Raw genomic sequence first — 17,424 nt, 5'->3', positions numbered from 1 at the left:
CTCAGGCCTAAAGAGGATGTTGAGTGAAATTGTTTATGTGCTGTCTTCATGCCCCGAAATCCAAGGGCAGCAGGGTGCTTCGGTCAAAGAATTGTCCAAGCCATTACAAAGGACAAGCCTGAGGTTATTGATGTGAATGGAAGGGAAGAGATTGGGCAGAGCAACAAGATGGCAGCTGGAGAACCATGATGGGGTGTCCAAGGTGGCAGGAAAAAGGCTGATGACAAATCCTGAGGAAATAACAGAGGGACACATGGGAACCTATAAGGTCAGGCAATGTCAAAGGAGCCTCTTTTGCCATCTCCAAGCTTACAGTGTAAATTTAAAGTGGTAACCCTGAGCCCAGGCACCTTCCTCTACCATCAGAACTTTAGTCCCATTTCTGAGAGAACACTTCTTTCTAAGGCTGGAACAGTTAATTTGTTATAAACTTTTTGTTTGAGATTATTTATTTATTTATTTGAGAGAGAGGGCATGTGCATGTGTCCTCTTGCATAAGCTCATGAGCAGAGGGGGAGGGGCAGGGGCAGAGGGGGGGAAGCAGACCCCCCCACAAGCAAGAGATCTACACACACACACACACACACACACACACACACACACACACACACACGGGGGCCCTATCCCAGGATCATGACCCAAGCCGAAGGTAAATGCTTAACCAACTGAGCTACCCAGGTACCCTGCTTATTAAAGTTATAAACTTTTCAACAAAAATAAGGTTGTAGGCTTTTAGGGGGTCAGCCTTCATTAACTAGAAATCATCACATTGCCTCAGGTTTTCTATCATTCTTCCTCAGGGAGCTCCAGAGTTCAAATGCCAGTCGTGGTGTTTCGGAGCCAGTTCCCTTATCTTTAAAGGCCTTTTGTTCTACATGTTTAATTTTTTATTGTTTGCCCATCTAAAGAGATTATACAGTCTGTAAACCCATTTTTTTTTATTGTAAACTGTGTACATGTGTGTATTTACAGACCTGGAGAAAGTACATTAAGTATACTTCCTTAGGCACTACCCCTCCACACCAAAATTCTCAGGATTCTCATTTTTAAACTTGTACGTCTGACTTTAAGGTCTCACCTCTTTATTTTTCTACACTGTAATCTCCCTTGCCCATTCTTTAACTGAGGATCTGTACCAGAAATGTACAAATATACTATCCTAGGCTAGAGACCTGGAGCTAGAAAGTGATAGTGGCAGAGCTAGCTGCTCCCCCTCTTGGTGAGTTCTGGGAAAAAAAAAAATTTTTTTTTTTTGAAGTAGAACTGCTAATTAACATAGCTGAATCAGTTATCTCATGAATATGCTAATCAGATGCTCAGTTCAGGGGGCTTAGAAAGAATTGCCAGGCAAAGGAATAGAAATAATAGAAGTGGGGCATAATCCGTGTTTAGGGACCACAACATAAAGGCCCACCCCAAAATGTCATGTTTTGTGAGAGACTAGTTGTTTTTAAAAGAAGCATAGTTCAATCAAACAACCCAAATAGATTAAGAAGATTAGAGCTGCCATGTTAAATATATCTCTGAATCACATAGTAAAGCCGATGTAACAAGTTTGAAAATTTATTTTTGCTTAACTTCCAAAATCAAATAGTTTGCATGTTAAATCTTAAGGGAATAGAGATGTTGTCTTGATGCTAGTCCACTGCAGAAACTCTGTTAATTCATCAGCGTAGGGAGCAAATGTAGTAACTTCGGGAGGCAGAGCACAGTGAATTGTCAGCCTGATTCTGCTGTGAACCCACTGTGACCTGGGGCAATTAACTGGGTCTCAGTTTTCCCATCCATAAAATGAGGGGGTTGAGCTAGATGCTCTCTAAAGACCCTTTCAATTCTAAAAATTCTGTGAATCTTCTAAACATGTGACTAGACCAGCTGCTTTAGTGAAAGGTCTTACAAGATGTTAATTAGCCGCCTGTCTGGTACCCTCTATTTTCCTGCTATCATTTCTTAACTCCACTACTTTCCCCAGGTCTTTGAAAACCCTCCCATGAGCCCGAGGCTTGTTAACTCAAAGAATAGTAGAAATTTTCTGAATTAGCTTAAAACGCACATAAAAGAAATAATTGTCTGTCCCATCTATCTGCACAGGCCAAGTGTAAATCAAAGTGGCCACCCTTCCCTGAAGCCCTCAGCCCCCTTGTTTTCTATCATTTCACGAAGGCAGGACGTGTCGCACTCTGCAGATTTTGCCAAATCTGTGTTTTAATCACTGACTGGAAGTTTCCCAGAGTTCACACTGGCCATCCCTTCGTTAGGCCAGTTGAGAAACCAGTGTGGAGGTGCAGGGAGTTGATGGCATTAGAATTCGCAGGCCCATGAACACAGTGACCTCAGTGGGAGGAAGCTGGCTTTAAAAGGCAAATACCTCTGACCTTCACTGTTTTTTCAACTACATGGTTTTATTCTTGTCCTTTGCGTGTCCATATTGACTGACTTACTGAAGACCCCCTAAAGACCCCTGGGGGAGTTTTTTATGTCAAAAAAATACTCCAAATAAATGTGTCATAGAAGGGTATAACCTACATATGTCGTAGGGTTGCTTTTTAATCCTCACCTTAGAATTGATCCATTCAGACATTCAAAAAAATGCATTGCTTTTTTAAAACCTCTGCTCTAGTGCAGTGGACAACATTTCACAGGATGAGTAGCTACAGAACTACAAAGAAAGACATGAGGCCTTCTCGCCATCCTGCGAATGCAGCGCTCTTTCTAGATCATAATGCTAATGGTCTTTGATTTCCTTAGAAGACACTACTACTCTTTTCTTTATAATTCTGTTTTCTTTTCCTTCCGTGTGAAGGGGACTACAAGGCCAGACATTTTGCTAAGTCTTTTATAATCTCTGTGAAACTTGGTGAAAAAGAGCCACTGGCAGCTTACTGTAATCAAATCAAGAGCTCAGACAAAACACACCCATTTTTGTATTGACAAAGGTTTTCTGCCTTTTGAGTTGTTATCTGAAGTGTGACCAATTGTGGCTCTAGCATTGGCTATCTCTGCGGATTGAAAATGCTTGTGCAACTTCCAGGGAGCCCAGAGCCCCTGGTACTTGGCTCTGTGGGCCTCTGCTGTTAGCTTTGACTTCTTAAGAAGGCGTGGCATCAGCAAGAAGCAGCAAGTGAGTCAATGGAAGAGCTTCGACTGAACTGCTTTTTATCTATTTTGTTGGTTCATTGCACTTTGAGCCCGTGAGTCCAGAAAGCTGTTGTTTCTCTCTGCCCACCCTCTTTCTGTGTATCTGTCCGTCCAGGCAAAGAAAAGGGCATATTCGATCCTGCACTGCGTCCCCAGTGATAGGGAGAATTCTCCAGCCAGGCCAGGCCTTTCTCCACCTGCTTCCCCTTGAAAGAATTAGCAAAGCAATTGAAACTGTTGTAATAAATATGCCTCAGGGAGAGCACTACATGGGCACAACCTTTCCTGGAGTTCGGTGGGTCAGAAATTTTGAAAGACACTCTCATAGCCTTTGATTTAGTAATTCTGCTTTCAGATATTTATCTCAAGGAAAGAAAGATCTGTATACAGGTTTATATTCAGGGGTGTCCATCACAGCATTATTTACAATAATGAAAAATAGGAAATTGGTCTTAAATGTCTCATAATGATCCCGGTCTGTGCATATGGTGTCATATATATGCAGTTATTATAAATGGCATTACCAAAGAATCTCATACCCATAGGAAATGCTAACTATACGGTGTTACCTGAGAACAGGTACAGATATGGTATGATCTTAAGCCTGTAACAATACATATCTTCATAGGAAAAACATAGGGAATTTGATAAACTGTTGTGGCTGTTTTTTAGTGATGGGGTAATCGACAATTTGGTTCTATTTTCTTTATATCTCTCCATACTTTTTAGATTGCTACAGCTTGAAAAGGGATACTTGATAGGAAAAGAAATTGTATTTTTTATGAAAAACGTAACTGTTTTGGTGGTGTTTTAAGAAAATATTTGGGGTTCCCCCCAAAAAAGTATCACAGTGGTCACTGTAGACCATTTGTAGACAGTAGAAAAATGCATGGAAACCTTCAGCAATTAAGTTAAATGAATAGAATAAAGGGAAATAAAGTACTTTTTGAGTACAATGAAGGTATAGTATTTTTCTGATGTTACCGAAAAATTTGGGTAGACAAAAGTGAGAAACACCTACTGAAAAATAATTACTCTATGTCCCTGACACCCGTTGTATTTTTTCTTTAAGATTTTATTTATTTATTCATGAGAGAGACAGAGAGAGAGACAGAGAGAGAGGCAGAGACACAGGCAGAGGGAGAAGCAGGCTCCATGCAGGGAGCCCGATGTGGGACTCGATCCTGGGTCTCCAGGATCAGGCCCTGGGCTGAAGGCAGCACCAAACCGCTGAGCCACGTGAGCTGCCCGACACCTGTTGTATTTACATCAGCATCATATTTGCCTTATCTTTTTTGTGCATGTAGATGTAAATTTGAGTCTTAACAGATTATTGATACTTTATGTCCTGATTTTTCTCTTGCCACTAAGTCATGAGCACCTAAACTGTATTATAAGGTTTGTTTATGAGGCCACAGAATAGAACCACATAGAGTTATTATATGGAACACTTGGGACGGCTGCTCCAGCCTCCTGGCTTGCTTAAACCATCCCCTCAGCCTTCTTCAGGCACTGGAATGAGAAGGCATAGGTGTATTAAAGGGAATTGGCTAGCTGGAGCCAGGTGTCCTCTTCCTGTGGAAGGAATGGTGTCCAGTGGAAGACTTAGAGTATTTAGCCATGTCTCTGGCTACAATAGCATGAGACGGGAGCCATGAGAGAGAACACAAGGAGCTTTAGCATTCAAAATGGATTAACTATGAAAATGAACCTTGCAGAAAAAGGGTTGTGCCTATTTTGGTAGGATCCCTAGCACCTTTTCATATGTTCACAGCCCTTAAGGGCTATGATTGGTAATTGTTCTGTCATCCTAGGGGAGGTCTGTTGATGTGCTATCGGTCGATGAACATTAATTGAGTGTGTGTCCTTTTAGTACACCATGCCCTAGCAGGCACTTTTGAGGAGTAAGATTTTGCCAAGATAGAGGAAAATGCCTGCTGAAAACTTAAATAGACCTTACCAAAAAAGCAAGACAGAGGGAAGAGATCTTCAGAGACCAAAGTTTCAGTTTCGTTTCAGTCAGTAAGATGTTCGTTTAATTTCCTTTTTCTCTTATACTTATCGATGCTTATTCTCGCTGTTCTTGATTAAATGCATGCTCTTGGATGAATGGGTGAATATAACTCTTTGAGTTTTCTTAACAGTGTGAAAAGTATGATTTGTAGCACTTTCAAGGAGGCTTCTTTTCTCAGGAATTTTGTCGAGGTGGTAACTTAATGTTCACACACCATGCCAGGGCTGTGAAGTACAGTCTATACAGTAAAGAGGAAATTAATCCTTCAACGTAAAAGGCAGCTTCCTAATACTATAAACACAAGGTGGTAATTTATAGCACATAGCCAAGGGGATTGAAAAGAAAGGACTTCCAATCTCTTAAGGTCGTGGGTTAGTTCTAGAATGTTTTCTAGCTCATTAATCAATAGCCAGCCAATTGTTTATAATGGAGTAACTAATGGTGTTTAATAGCAGAACTGGGGGCCTTTTGACCTGTTTCAAGAATTTTGAATGTTTAGTTGATGCAGGACAAGTGGCTGGGGAGAGAAGAAATGATGTTCTTCTTCATTCTTTATAAAAGACAGGATATTTGAGTAGAAACTGTTTATATGGAAAAGGTGACCTCTCATTCTAGTTTTTCCCATGTTCAACTGATATTATTGATATTAAGAATAATTCGCATTTAGAGCTGGGAAATACTCAGTCCCCTAGCTCAGCCCTTGTTCTGAGCTGACTTCTGGGAGGTGAAATGTGTGGGGAGGGCTGGGTGGGGATTGTCCTGCCACTTCCTTCTCAATTTTCCTTTCACCAATTCTTTGCTTAATCCTTTACCCTGATCTGTGTTTTATCTTTGCGTGAAGTGTGTGATACTCTCTTCTGATATAAAACCTCTTCCATGGGTTGAGGTTTCTCTCTTTGGTTTCTTTCATTCAATGGTCCCTCCCACCCATGTAGATGTCTGGGACATTACACAGCATTGGGAGCCAGAGCCGTTAAGCATTTCCTTTGACTAAATCGCTCCTAGTTTTATAAGGCCTTGAGTCTCCTTAACTGATCTCTAGCAGCTTTGGCTTAATTTATGTTCCTGAGCTGGATAATATTTGACTCTGCTAGGAGAGATAAAAACCAGCCTCAAGAGATTTTTAAAGTGATTGTAGATAGGAAGAAACCCTAAAGGTGACAATAAGAACACTACCTATTACAAGTAGTGTCCATTTGTTGAGTGTCTTTGGTGTGCTGGGCATTATTCATCTAAGGTGAGTAGTAACGGCGTCATGTTATGGATGAGGCCACAGAAAATCAGGTTAGATCTTTCCATCTGAAGTCACACAGTTCGTAAGTGAGAGATCCCATGGTTTCCCCACTGTGTCACACTGGTTTAGAGATGTAGCTTCTGTTTCCACCCCCATGTTAAGTGCTCATCCATGAGCCCTGGGAGTTGCAGTTGCTTGATCCTTAGAAACATAATCACTCAAGCCTCCAAACTGCAAGTTGAAGGAGAAATAAACCATGATCACAGATACCATATTTTAAATGCTTTTAAACCATCACCTCATTGACTCTGTCTTTCAGACACCGGTAGCATCCCTTGAAACAGATTCCCTTCCCACCATTTTCCATGAATATAAGTTTTTGCCACAAGGGAGATCTAATTCCCAATTAACGGAGCTTCTGATCATTGCGGAATCCTGGGTTACACTGTGCTGGCTGGTCCTCTCTTCACCACTGAGTATCTTATAATTGGCTTCAGGTATAATGATTAAGAAGGAATGATTGCTAGGTGTCTCCGGCCTGTACAGTTGTTCTTCAGCAATTAAGATCTGACCCTGATCCTGAATTCTGAATAATGGAGGAGAAAGTGAAGATGAACATTACAGTGATTAATGAAGTTGCCATTAATGGCCGTGGACCAGGACTCAAATGTCTAATTTTGCTCTATTCCTCATTGTAGAAGGAGGTGTCCTAGGAATAAAAGGAAGACTGGGGATGCACAAGAGTTATACACGAACATAGGGAAGCTACTAGTTTGTAGGAGGGGCAGGTGTAAAAGCCCCTGTTTTTTCTCCTTATAGCAAATTATTATGCTTTGGCTGATATTGGACCTAATTGAAGTGGCTTTTAGAATTTAAGTTATGTCCATCATCCTTATAAGGTCTCTGAGGCAAAAGGCATAGGTCGAAGAGTCCCATTTAACAGAGTCAGTAAGAATAAGTCTAAAGAGAAGGGTGTTTAGGTCTTTTGAATCCCTTGACTTTTGTTCCATCAACTTCCATAGGTGAAAGAGATGAATACTTTAAAACTTTCTATATGAAATGAAAAATTAAGGATTTTATAGATGCTTTAAAAATCTCTGGTGCACATAAAACCATGTGCAGAGGGTTGGTGGTATAGTAAAGGTGAATTGGATGAAGAAAATTTGTCTTATTGGAAATGTTGATTATAGTCTGATTGGGCGAGAAGGTTAAGACGTGTGCTAAACCTGTGCTTTGATTTGAGCCCATAATAGCCACTCAGTACATACCTGTCAAATTGTGTATCCATTAAGAATGATTAAGTTATCAGATTTTAACTTGTTATACATCAATTTTGTAGAATTTCTGTGTATAGCCCAATCAATCTTTATATTTGCAACTTATATGGCCATACTAAAGAGTCTTTAAAAGAGTGTCAGAAAGGAAATCAATTTTCTGAACAATGAAAGGAATTAGAATTTAGTATGTATGGAGCGCCAGACTGATCTCTTAAAGTTTAAATTAACATCACACACAGCACAGGTACACACATACACACACACACACACACACACACACACACACACACCCTTCCTAGACAGAATTTGAGTCCTAGGAAACAAAGTAAGGTCCATGGTGGTATTGGACAGAGGGCATGCTGGTTTGAAATCAGTTCTCCTCTTAATTAGATTGTTTCTCTTATGCTCCAGAGCAGCTACATTATACAGGGACACCAACCCATAGGTTCTTGATCTGAATGAGGAAGTCTGAGACTTTTATTTTTTTTCCCATAAAATGTTGAGTGTCTTAGCATTTCTTTGACTTGGAACACTTAGAAGCCTAAACAATGAACTCTGACATTGTATAGATGTTTTTAAGTTCAAACACCTCTGAAATGCCACTCTGCCTCCACCCATAAAATCTGTACAACTAAGGTGCCATTCACTAGAAATACAAGTGAATATTCAGTTACTTATTAAATGAGTCATCAAAGCACAAGTCTAATAATTTCCAACATCCTACTTCTACACTAAATGATGTGTGCCAGTTTTATGAGCAATATAATAAAAATCCAATGTGAGGGAAGGACCTGTGGTTGCCTTTGGAATCTTCTCTTTTGGATCGTGAAATACTCATAGCACTGGATTGACACAAGGCTTGCATACTGATCTCAAGGACCAGGCTTCAGTTTCCCAGCATGTGAGAGCTATATGTGTAACCCACTGGACCCATACTAATACAACTCAGCTTCCCTTGTTTATTATGTACCTGATAAACCAGCAGCACTTGCTAGGGATTCAAGCAAGGCATTGGAAGTGGACCTGATGGCATTTCCAGGTCTCTTCTTACCCCAAGACTCTCCAGCTTTGAATTCTAGAAAAGTGCTGCCTGCATCTGGACACTTAGTTGAGAGACTCCCACACAAGAAAATTTACCACCACCCCCAAAACATCATAAATCACACCCAGGAATGTGAGAAAAAATGGGAATAAAACCAATTCATTGGAAAGACATTCTAATTAAAACGTTTAACCTGTATGCTTCATATTTAGCACAGCCCTGAGCTGGTATTGATTGCTATTGAGGGGTGAAATGAGACACGTTTCCTTGGCTAGAGCAGTGGTTCTCAAACATTAGGGTAAACAGAGTTGCAGATGGCTAGGATCCATGCCCAGAATCTCTGATCCAGTGGGTTTAGGGTGGGGCCCAGGAACTTGCATTTCTAACAAGTGCCCTGGTGATGTGGTAACATGGTGTTGATGTTTGCCTGTCGTGGGACCACACTTGAGAATCACTTGGGATTTTGGAGAGAATTAGAGGCCTCTCAGGTACCTGATTTGAGTAACGTTTTTCCTATGGTTCTCTAGCTCCTTGCGTACTTTCCAGTGGTCTTCCAGGCAGAAAACTTCTGTAAAAAATACCAGGCTGTGCGCTTGGAATGGAGGTGAGAGGTTGACTTGTGCACTCCCCTTTCTTTTTAGCTCTTCAGAGGGAATCCATTTCCCTTTGTCTCCTTGAAGAGCACCCAGGAAATAAAAAGCGAAACTCAACCAAAGGAAAAGGAAAGAGCCCCTCTCCCCACAAAAATACCCCATGAACAAAACACAGTTTGAAAAGCTGAAACCCAGAAGACTGTGGACTTTGAGGCTCAAGCCCCCATGTGGTGATGAGCAGAGGCATAGGTATCTCTTGGAAGTAAACAAAGTCACACACATCCCCTCCAAAAGGCTTCAGTATTTCCAATGTAGGTTTTGAGAAACTATGTGTGTTTTTTTTGTTTTGTTTTGTTTTGTTTTGAGAAACTATTTGGAAGTAGTTCTCAGCCTCTGATTTGCCCACCCAGTATGAGAAGATAATGGCTTTGTTGGGCTATTGCATTTTGAGAAGATTGCTAATGTTCTGGCTTCAAAGGAGGCACCAGATTTTCTTTTCTGCTCCATGTTCATTTGGAGGCACTTTCTTAATTGATGTGGTCCTTATATTTTGCTTTGGTATTTATTACATTTCCTGCTTGTAAACTTGATATCATGAAGTGTTTATTTTTATACCAGCCATAGATTCTTTAAGAATGATTGTTATAGATACACCACTAACGTTTTTCTTCTTTGAACTGCCTAGGAAAAGCTTCAGGAGAAACTAATTTGCCCTTTGTACTTAAGAGATTAAAATCTCTTAACACTCAAGCCAAAAAGTATACCTGGAATAACCAGGTATTCTTCATGTATTTTTCTCGAGTTATTTTCCCTGCTGTCCTATAAATCTACCAAATCTGTAATTGAGTCTGCTAGGCATTGCATGTCTCTCTCCCTCCTCCCACCCTCCCGCCACAGAATCTCATGATGTTACCATATGAACTTTTTAAGAACCCAGGGTTAACTTGGATACCCCAATTTGTACTAATGCCATGGGAAACATCTGAGGACCCATTTTCAGAAAACCTGAGTGCTAGCTTTTGGAGTATTTCATTATGTTTCTTGGCCTCCAGCATTTCCCAGGCAGTGTTCTTTTTTTTTTTTTTAAGATCTTATTTATTTATTCATGAGAGAGAGAGGCAGAGACACAGGCAGAGGGAGAAGCAGGCTCTATGCAGGGAGCCCCATGCAGGACTCATCCTGGGACTCCAGGATCTTGCCCTGGGCCAAAGGCAGGGCAAACTGCTAAGCCACCCAGGCATCCCCCTCAGGCAGTGTTCTTGCATGTCATGTAGATATAAGGAGAAAAGAAAAAAAAATTGTGTCCAAGTTAAACAACGTGTTTTGAAAATACCTGTCCTGGTGTCAGATTGCCTTTACAAGGCATAGTTAGCTTTGGTTTAGATTCTTGTAGTAGAAAGTTCTGGCAAACCTCATGTTTTAGATTTCATGTACCCGTTTTTATCTGGTTCTTTATTTACCTTGTGACTGAATGAGAGAAGTGTGTGTGTATGTTTTATATTGACTCCTGAGAAGTTGTTGGTCCAAGATATCATTTTTCCCCATATCTTAGATGTAGACACAAGTAAGTGACTTTGTGACTTGTGACCTTGATTTACTTTCATTGATAAATGATCAGTTGTGCTACATCCGCACCCCCCAAAAGAAATCCACCTCATCTATGAGCATGTTTTCCAGTTTCATTTTGTCATTTTCCCCCCAGTTTTCAAATTGACCTGAAAAACACTGTTAATTACTGAAAACCCTTGCTTTCTTTTTTTGTTTTGTTTTTAGAATTCTTCAAAGAACTACTGGAAAATGCAGAGAAATCTCTGAATGACATGTTTGTGAAGACCTACGGCCGCCTATACATGCAAAATTCTGAACTGTTCAAAGATCTCTTTGGGGAGCTGAAGCGCTACTATGTGGCAGGAAGTGTGAACCTGGAAGAAATGCTAAGTGACTTCTGGGCTCGCCTTTTGGAGCGGATGTTCCGCTTGGTGAACTCCCAGTACCACTTTACAGATGAGTATCTGGAATGTGTGAGCAAGTACACCGAGCAGCTGAAGCCCTTCGGAGACGTCCCTCGGAAACTGAAGCTGCAGGTTACTCGTGCATTTGTAGCAGCCCGTACTTTTGCTCAAGGCTTAGCGGTCGCAAGAGACGTAGTGAGCAAAGTCTCTGTGGTAAGTGTGTTTGCATCCTGTGTTGTTTTATGTTGTTTCATTTTAAAAGAAGGTTTTGGAGGGCACCTGGGGGCTGCAGTAAGTTGAGCGTCTGACTCCTGGTTCCAGCTCAAGTCATGATCTCAGGGTCAAGAGTTTGAGCCCCATGTTAGGCTCCAAGCTCAGTATGGAGTCTGCTTGGGTTCTCTCTCTCCCTCTGCCGGTCCCACTTGTGTGCTGGCTCTCTCATGCTCCCCCCCCCCCACAAATAAGTAAATAAAAAGAAAGTTTGGGAGCTAGAAAATCAGTAGAATTCCACTGGCTTGATAACCATTTTCTTCTGTGCTCTCTTCTTTCTCTTAGCCTTTTCCCTCACACACTGTTCTGATGGAGATACACCATATAGAGACCATGCTGTGATGACTATCATCTTATAACGTCATTCTTTCCAGTGGTTTCCTTGGTAGCTTTTCTTAGAAGCAGGATGTATGTTTACTTGGGAACCTTAATTTTCAAAATGGGTTTAATATTGCCATATTGTTTTCAGCCCCCATTTTACTTCCCCTCCAGGGAAAGAAACAGACAGGCTCCATCATTGGTTGCTTTGAGTGACTAGGATTAGGCTTAACTAGTTACAGTCTAGAGCAGTATTTAACATGCATTAGGATGTGTTTCCTTATTTGAAGGCATACTCAGAGCTCTTTAGAGGCTTTTTATGACAGTGTGGGCCACCTGCTCTTGACTTACGGCTTTGTTTACAGGATTACCAAAAGAGAATGAAATTGTAATAATGTAGGCAAGAGTATATGAAATGAGGCACATTTTCCTCATTTGTTCATTAAAGGAATTGGACTGTGTCCTTTGAAACAAGCTAAGGATGTGTTTCAGGGGCCTCCTTGAGTCTCCCTCTCAGCAAGGGAGGTATGAGGAGTCTTCCAGTAAGTGACTCTGCATTTGTGTCTTTACCTCCTGGCTGCACTAGAGAATCTTTGCTTTCCTCACTTTTCAAAGGTTTATTTTAAAAAAGATTTTATTTATTTTAAGAGAGAGAAAGCATGTGTGTGCGAGTGAGCATGGGAGAAGGAGCAGAGGGAGAGAGAGAGAATCTCAAGTATGCTTTGTGCTGAGTGAGGACCCCGATGCAGGGCTTGATCTCATGACCCTGAGATCATGACCTGACCCAGAATCAAGAATCAGACACTGAATTGCCACCCAGGTGCCCCTCAAAATATAATTTTGAGCAAGATTTCAAGGTGGGGGAAAGGTTTTATGGCTCCTTCACTCCCCTCTTCCCCAGAAAAAAATGAAATTTGAAGACTTCTTGAAGGCCTTTCTACCTCTACTCTTCTATGACTTAGTAACAATGAAGAAACAATAATCTGGGGCAAGTTACCTTTGGAAGACTGATCTTGGTTCTGTAACATTTCTGCCCTCAAAGGAAAAGCCAAATTGTTGTCCATTTACTAAAAAATCTGCAGACATAAAGACAGCAGCAGCTTCTACTTAGATCATTTGGTTGTTTTGAGGACAGAAGGGAGTAGTCAAAATAAAAACTGAACAGCCATACAAACAACTGGAATATCAATATGATCACCTATCAGAGTTCATTTAGAGTTCAAGTGACCAAAGAATTTATTGTCCAAACCAGGATGCTTATTATCTAGACCAAGGGGTGCTTATTACCAGTCATACCCAGACAACATGTGCTCCTAATTTTTAATACGCAGCCAGGGCTGTCCTGAGCAGACTAGGATTCATGGATTACCCAAGTTAGAGAGGAAATGTACATTCACCCAGTGAAGAAAAGATTCTGAAGAATCGTGTACCATGAAAATTAGGTGTTTCTAGGACATTTCATGCTAGGGTTTGGTGATAGGAGGCTTTGCTGATTGCCTTCATTATTACAGGTGTGTATGCTCTCATCTCCAGGCCATACACTTTCAGGGAACAGTTCTTCCCAGCATGTATTGGTTCACTCCTCATCCTGCTGATATTCTCCCTTATAAATTGCAAACATTTGTTAGGGCATATGAGGGAGCAAGTGGGGGATAATGGTTATAATTAAAGGAATAATCTGATTCCTGAACTTCTGCCAGCCTGAGAAACCATGAGGAGTTTTGCAGATGCTCATGCCACAGTCCCAAAACAAGGCACAGTTACTCCAGTTTGCAGTTATTCATGTTGTAGCTCTCCTGACACATCTGCCCTCCTTCAACAAGTCCTTGTGTTCATCCTAAGCCGAAAAGGCAGAAAAGTGCTGCTGTGTGCTTTGAACGAGCGTGTGTGGGTGTTAAAGGAAAGACAAGAAGTAGAAAGCTCTTTGGAAGCATCTGAAAAGTGTTTGCTTCACATTAGCCATTACCCCTTTCATTTATTGGGGAGAGGGACCAAGCTGGCAGAGGTCTGGTTAGCCTCACTTGGCTAGATGGAGCCCTCTTAGAGTTGGAGATTCCAGAACCTCCAACCCACCATGAAAGGCAGTAGATGAAACAAAGTGATTAGACCCTTCATTGCAGATTAGAAGGTCAGGAGCTAGAAGGCTTGCCATTGTGCACCCCATCTCACCTCCCAGGGTAGGGATAAAGAAGCAGTTGTGGCTTCCCTGTATCACATTCTTCTTCTGGACCTGGTGCTTAAAATTCATGGTGGGAAATCCATAAGGTTGGCTTTTGTATAGAAGATTCAAACACACTTAACCTACACAATAAAGAATATGTGACTCAAAACAAAGGAGTCACAATCAATTTCTGGTGTTTCTTTTGGTATGAATTCTTTTAAGCAAGAGATTTTCTGTGTTACCTTAGTATTGGTAAATTGTTTGAGAAAGTTCCTTTCTAAATTTAACCCTAAATTTGCTTCAGAATTGATCTGTATTCTACGTTCACTGTAATTTTTCATATCTGTGTAAGAGATACTTGCATAGTTATATGAGAATCCCAGCTATAGGGCTTAATTTACTGTAAGTAGACATCACTTGTCAGTTGTTTAGTTGAAAATCCTCTTATAGGGAGGCCCAGGGATCGGGTCCCACATCAGGCTCCCTGTGTGGAGCCTGCTTCTCCCTTTGCCTGTGTCTCTGCCTCTCTCTCTGTGTCTGTCTCTCATGAATAAATAAATAAAATCTTTTTAAAAAATCCTCTTATCTACTTTAAAAGTTGAATTTGTAATTGGAAACTTTTTAATAATGTTTTGCTTCCCTACTGAGCTTCCTCTAGACTTTAGGATTGACTTGAAGTCAAACCCTTCAACAATACTCAGGCATCAAGTCAATTTCTAAAGTAGTTAAAACACACACAAAAAAAATCTCTTGTCATTATGTTTCTACTTAGAAGCATGCAAGGAATACTTGGATATTTGAGAAAACATTTATTACATTCATTTTTGGAGTATGGCTACCAAATAAACCAAGATATTAATTTAAGATGTAGTTCTATGGAAAAGACAGTAAACGATCTATCAAAACCTTATTTCAAATTGAACATGTTGAGAAAAAAAATCTACATTTGATTAATAAAATAAGTAAGCTTCTCTACCAGTTTGGGTGGCCAAGCACTGTTTTTTAACTTGGGCTCCCACCACTGCCACTTGCTGTCCAAGTGTTGTCTGCAGGTAGAAATAGAGCAACCTAAGAAATAGACATTTCTTCATTTGGTGTCTTGTAGAATTAATTACCTTGGGATTAGAAAAGATCATTCCGAGTAGAAAATATATATCCTAATTTTATTTTATTTTTTATTTTTATTTTTTAATTTTTTTATTTATTTATGATAGTCACAGAGAGATAGAGAGAGAGGCAGAGACACAGGCAGAGGGAGAAGCAGGCTCCATGCACCGGGAGCCCGACGTGGGATTCGATCCCGGGTCTCCAGGATCGCGCCCTGGGCCAAAGGCAGGCGCCAAACCGCTGCGCCACCCAGGGATCCCTATATATCCTAATTTTAAAAAGTCACCTCACCCACCCCATCTACAAAGATGTCTCTGAAAGTCAAATATGAAAAGCACTGTGGTCTCGGGAGCTAGTTACTGCATACTTAAACATGTTCCCACTTTCTCTTTGTAAGTGGCTGCCCTATTTTTCCATCTTCCTTTTGCAACCCAAGGATTGTAGTTAAAATGTTGAGCAATGATTTGATTATCACTAAGCCTTTTAAAGGCCATTAGCACCAGTACGCTTAGAGAAAGTCACTTCTTAGTCAAAGTATACTTGCCTTGCTTCAGATTTTTGGGCCCAGACATCCAGTGATGGCAGCTTACTAAGCTTTACAATTCCCACTCAGAAAAGTCCCTATAATTAGTAACAAATGGTTCAAGAGCACCCTGGCACTATACCTCTCTGTAGTACTTATTCCTTCTTTTACTTGTCATGGCTCATGATGCCTTTCCTATTTACCTGCTCTAGCAGCAGTTTTGCCTGGAAGGGTGAAGTCTGTTGTGGTCTTTGAGAAGTGCACAAGTGGTAACATGCACCATGAAAACGACTAGCTCCTATGCCAAAGAGACTTGCATTCTCATGGTTTCAATTAACACTGACATAATGGGACTGTGTCTACAGCCCCCCCCCAAGCTCCAGGGGCTATAATTAGAAATCAGTGCCTTACCCTTGTGATATCTAAATGGTTGTCCTGCCTTGAGAACAATTTCCATTGCTCCCCTTTTGATTTTGTGTGTTCACAATGCCCCAACACCTGCAAGAGTATTGCACAAATTATTTTGCTATTTCCTGAATCATTATAAATGGAAATTGTGTAAATGTCTATACAAAAAGCTTTTAAAAAGCTAGGTGTAGAGATCTATTCAACCCTGAATTTGTTTTCATTCACAACCCTTAAACACTAGCATTGCAGCGGTGGGACTGTAGCTGAAAGTAGGGGAGGAAGTGGGAAGTGTTACGGACTTGAGATGGAGTGCTCTCAGGACAAAAATTGAGCCCTCTGCTTTAGTTTTATCTATAGCGTATCAACAAATACTCCTTAATGGGCCCTGATTTGTTCCACATATTTTGTTAGATCTTAAAAATCCTATTATGAGGGGAATAGGAACATCTCATCCTCCTTTGGGTGTGTTCAGTGAATCCAAAACTAGGAAGTTGTGGGGGCGCCTGGGTGGCTCAGTTGGTTAAACATCTGCCTTGGCCTCAGGTCATGATCTTGGGCCTGGGATGGAGCCCTGCATCAGGCTCCCTGCTAGGTGAGGAATCTACTTCTCCCTCCCTCTCCCCTTTTCTCTCTCTCAAATAAATAAAATCTTAAAAAAAAAAAAACCTAGGAAATTGTTGAATAAACTCATCACATCTCACAGCATGTTTGGGTTCCCTATCTCTTTTTTTCTTTTACCATAATTTTGGGAAATATTTCCCTTTATTTTTATTGGGTGCTTATGTTACCAAGCAACAGATAAAATCTAGGTCTTTTTTGTTTGTTTGGTGCTATTGGCTTTGCAGACCAAAAAAATGTTGCAGCAAATGTATGTTAGGGACTGGAATAAACTAAAAGGAAATGTGTTTTTAACTTCAGTGCAGCATGTTGACTGCCATCACTGTAGTGTGGCTTAAGGCTCATTTGGAATTACCAAAATGAAATCCAGGCTGCACAAAGAGCTCTTCTCCAGCAGTTTTCTTTTTTTCAGCTGCTTTGCAGTAGTTTTTAATGTGGTGTTTGGAAAACACAGATTATTGAGTAAAAGTCTCAATCTATATTAAAAGAGTCTTTGCAGAAAAGGGGACTTCTCTGCAAAGGCTTTTTATAGCAGAAATGGCATGCACATGCATGTCAATGTCAAATATATATCGGGTGGCAGGAATGAGTATCTTACAAAAGGGTGATGAGGATTCTCCATCGTCCCACACCCCAAGTCCCACTGACTTTTACCATGAAACACAGCCTCCTAAAATCTTAAGGCATTTCAACATTTAAAAAGACCTTGATCAGTCTTGAAGGATTTTATGAGTTTTGGAAATTGGCTGTTTAATATTTCTTCTTTCAG

General features: G+C 40.7%; 1 protein-coding gene across 2 annotated transcripts in view; it reads left to right on the top strand.

The window, feature by feature from the left end:
- GPC4 (glypican 4) overlaps positions 1–17,424 on the top strand; it is a 109,620-nt gene that overhangs the window by 78,255 nt on the left and 13,941 nt on the right. For both annotated transcript variants that reach the window (XM_041741629.1, XM_041741630.1), the window contains exon 3: positions 11,072–11,463. In XM_041741629.1, the coding sequence (XP_041597563.1) occupies positions 11,072–11,463 (392 nt within the window). The remainder of the gene's footprint in view (positions 1–11,071; positions 11,464–17,424) is intronic.

Source organism: Vulpes lagopus, chromosome X (genome assembly GCF_018345385.1).
Source record: "Vulpes lagopus strain Blue_001 chromosome X, ASM1834538v1, whole genome shotgun sequence".
Classification (NCBI taxonomy): domain Eukaryota; kingdom Metazoa; phylum Chordata; class Mammalia; order Carnivora; family Canidae; genus Vulpes; species Vulpes lagopus.
Note: the sequence above shows the minus strand (reverse complement) of the source record. Positions and strands in the feature narration are given on the sequence as shown.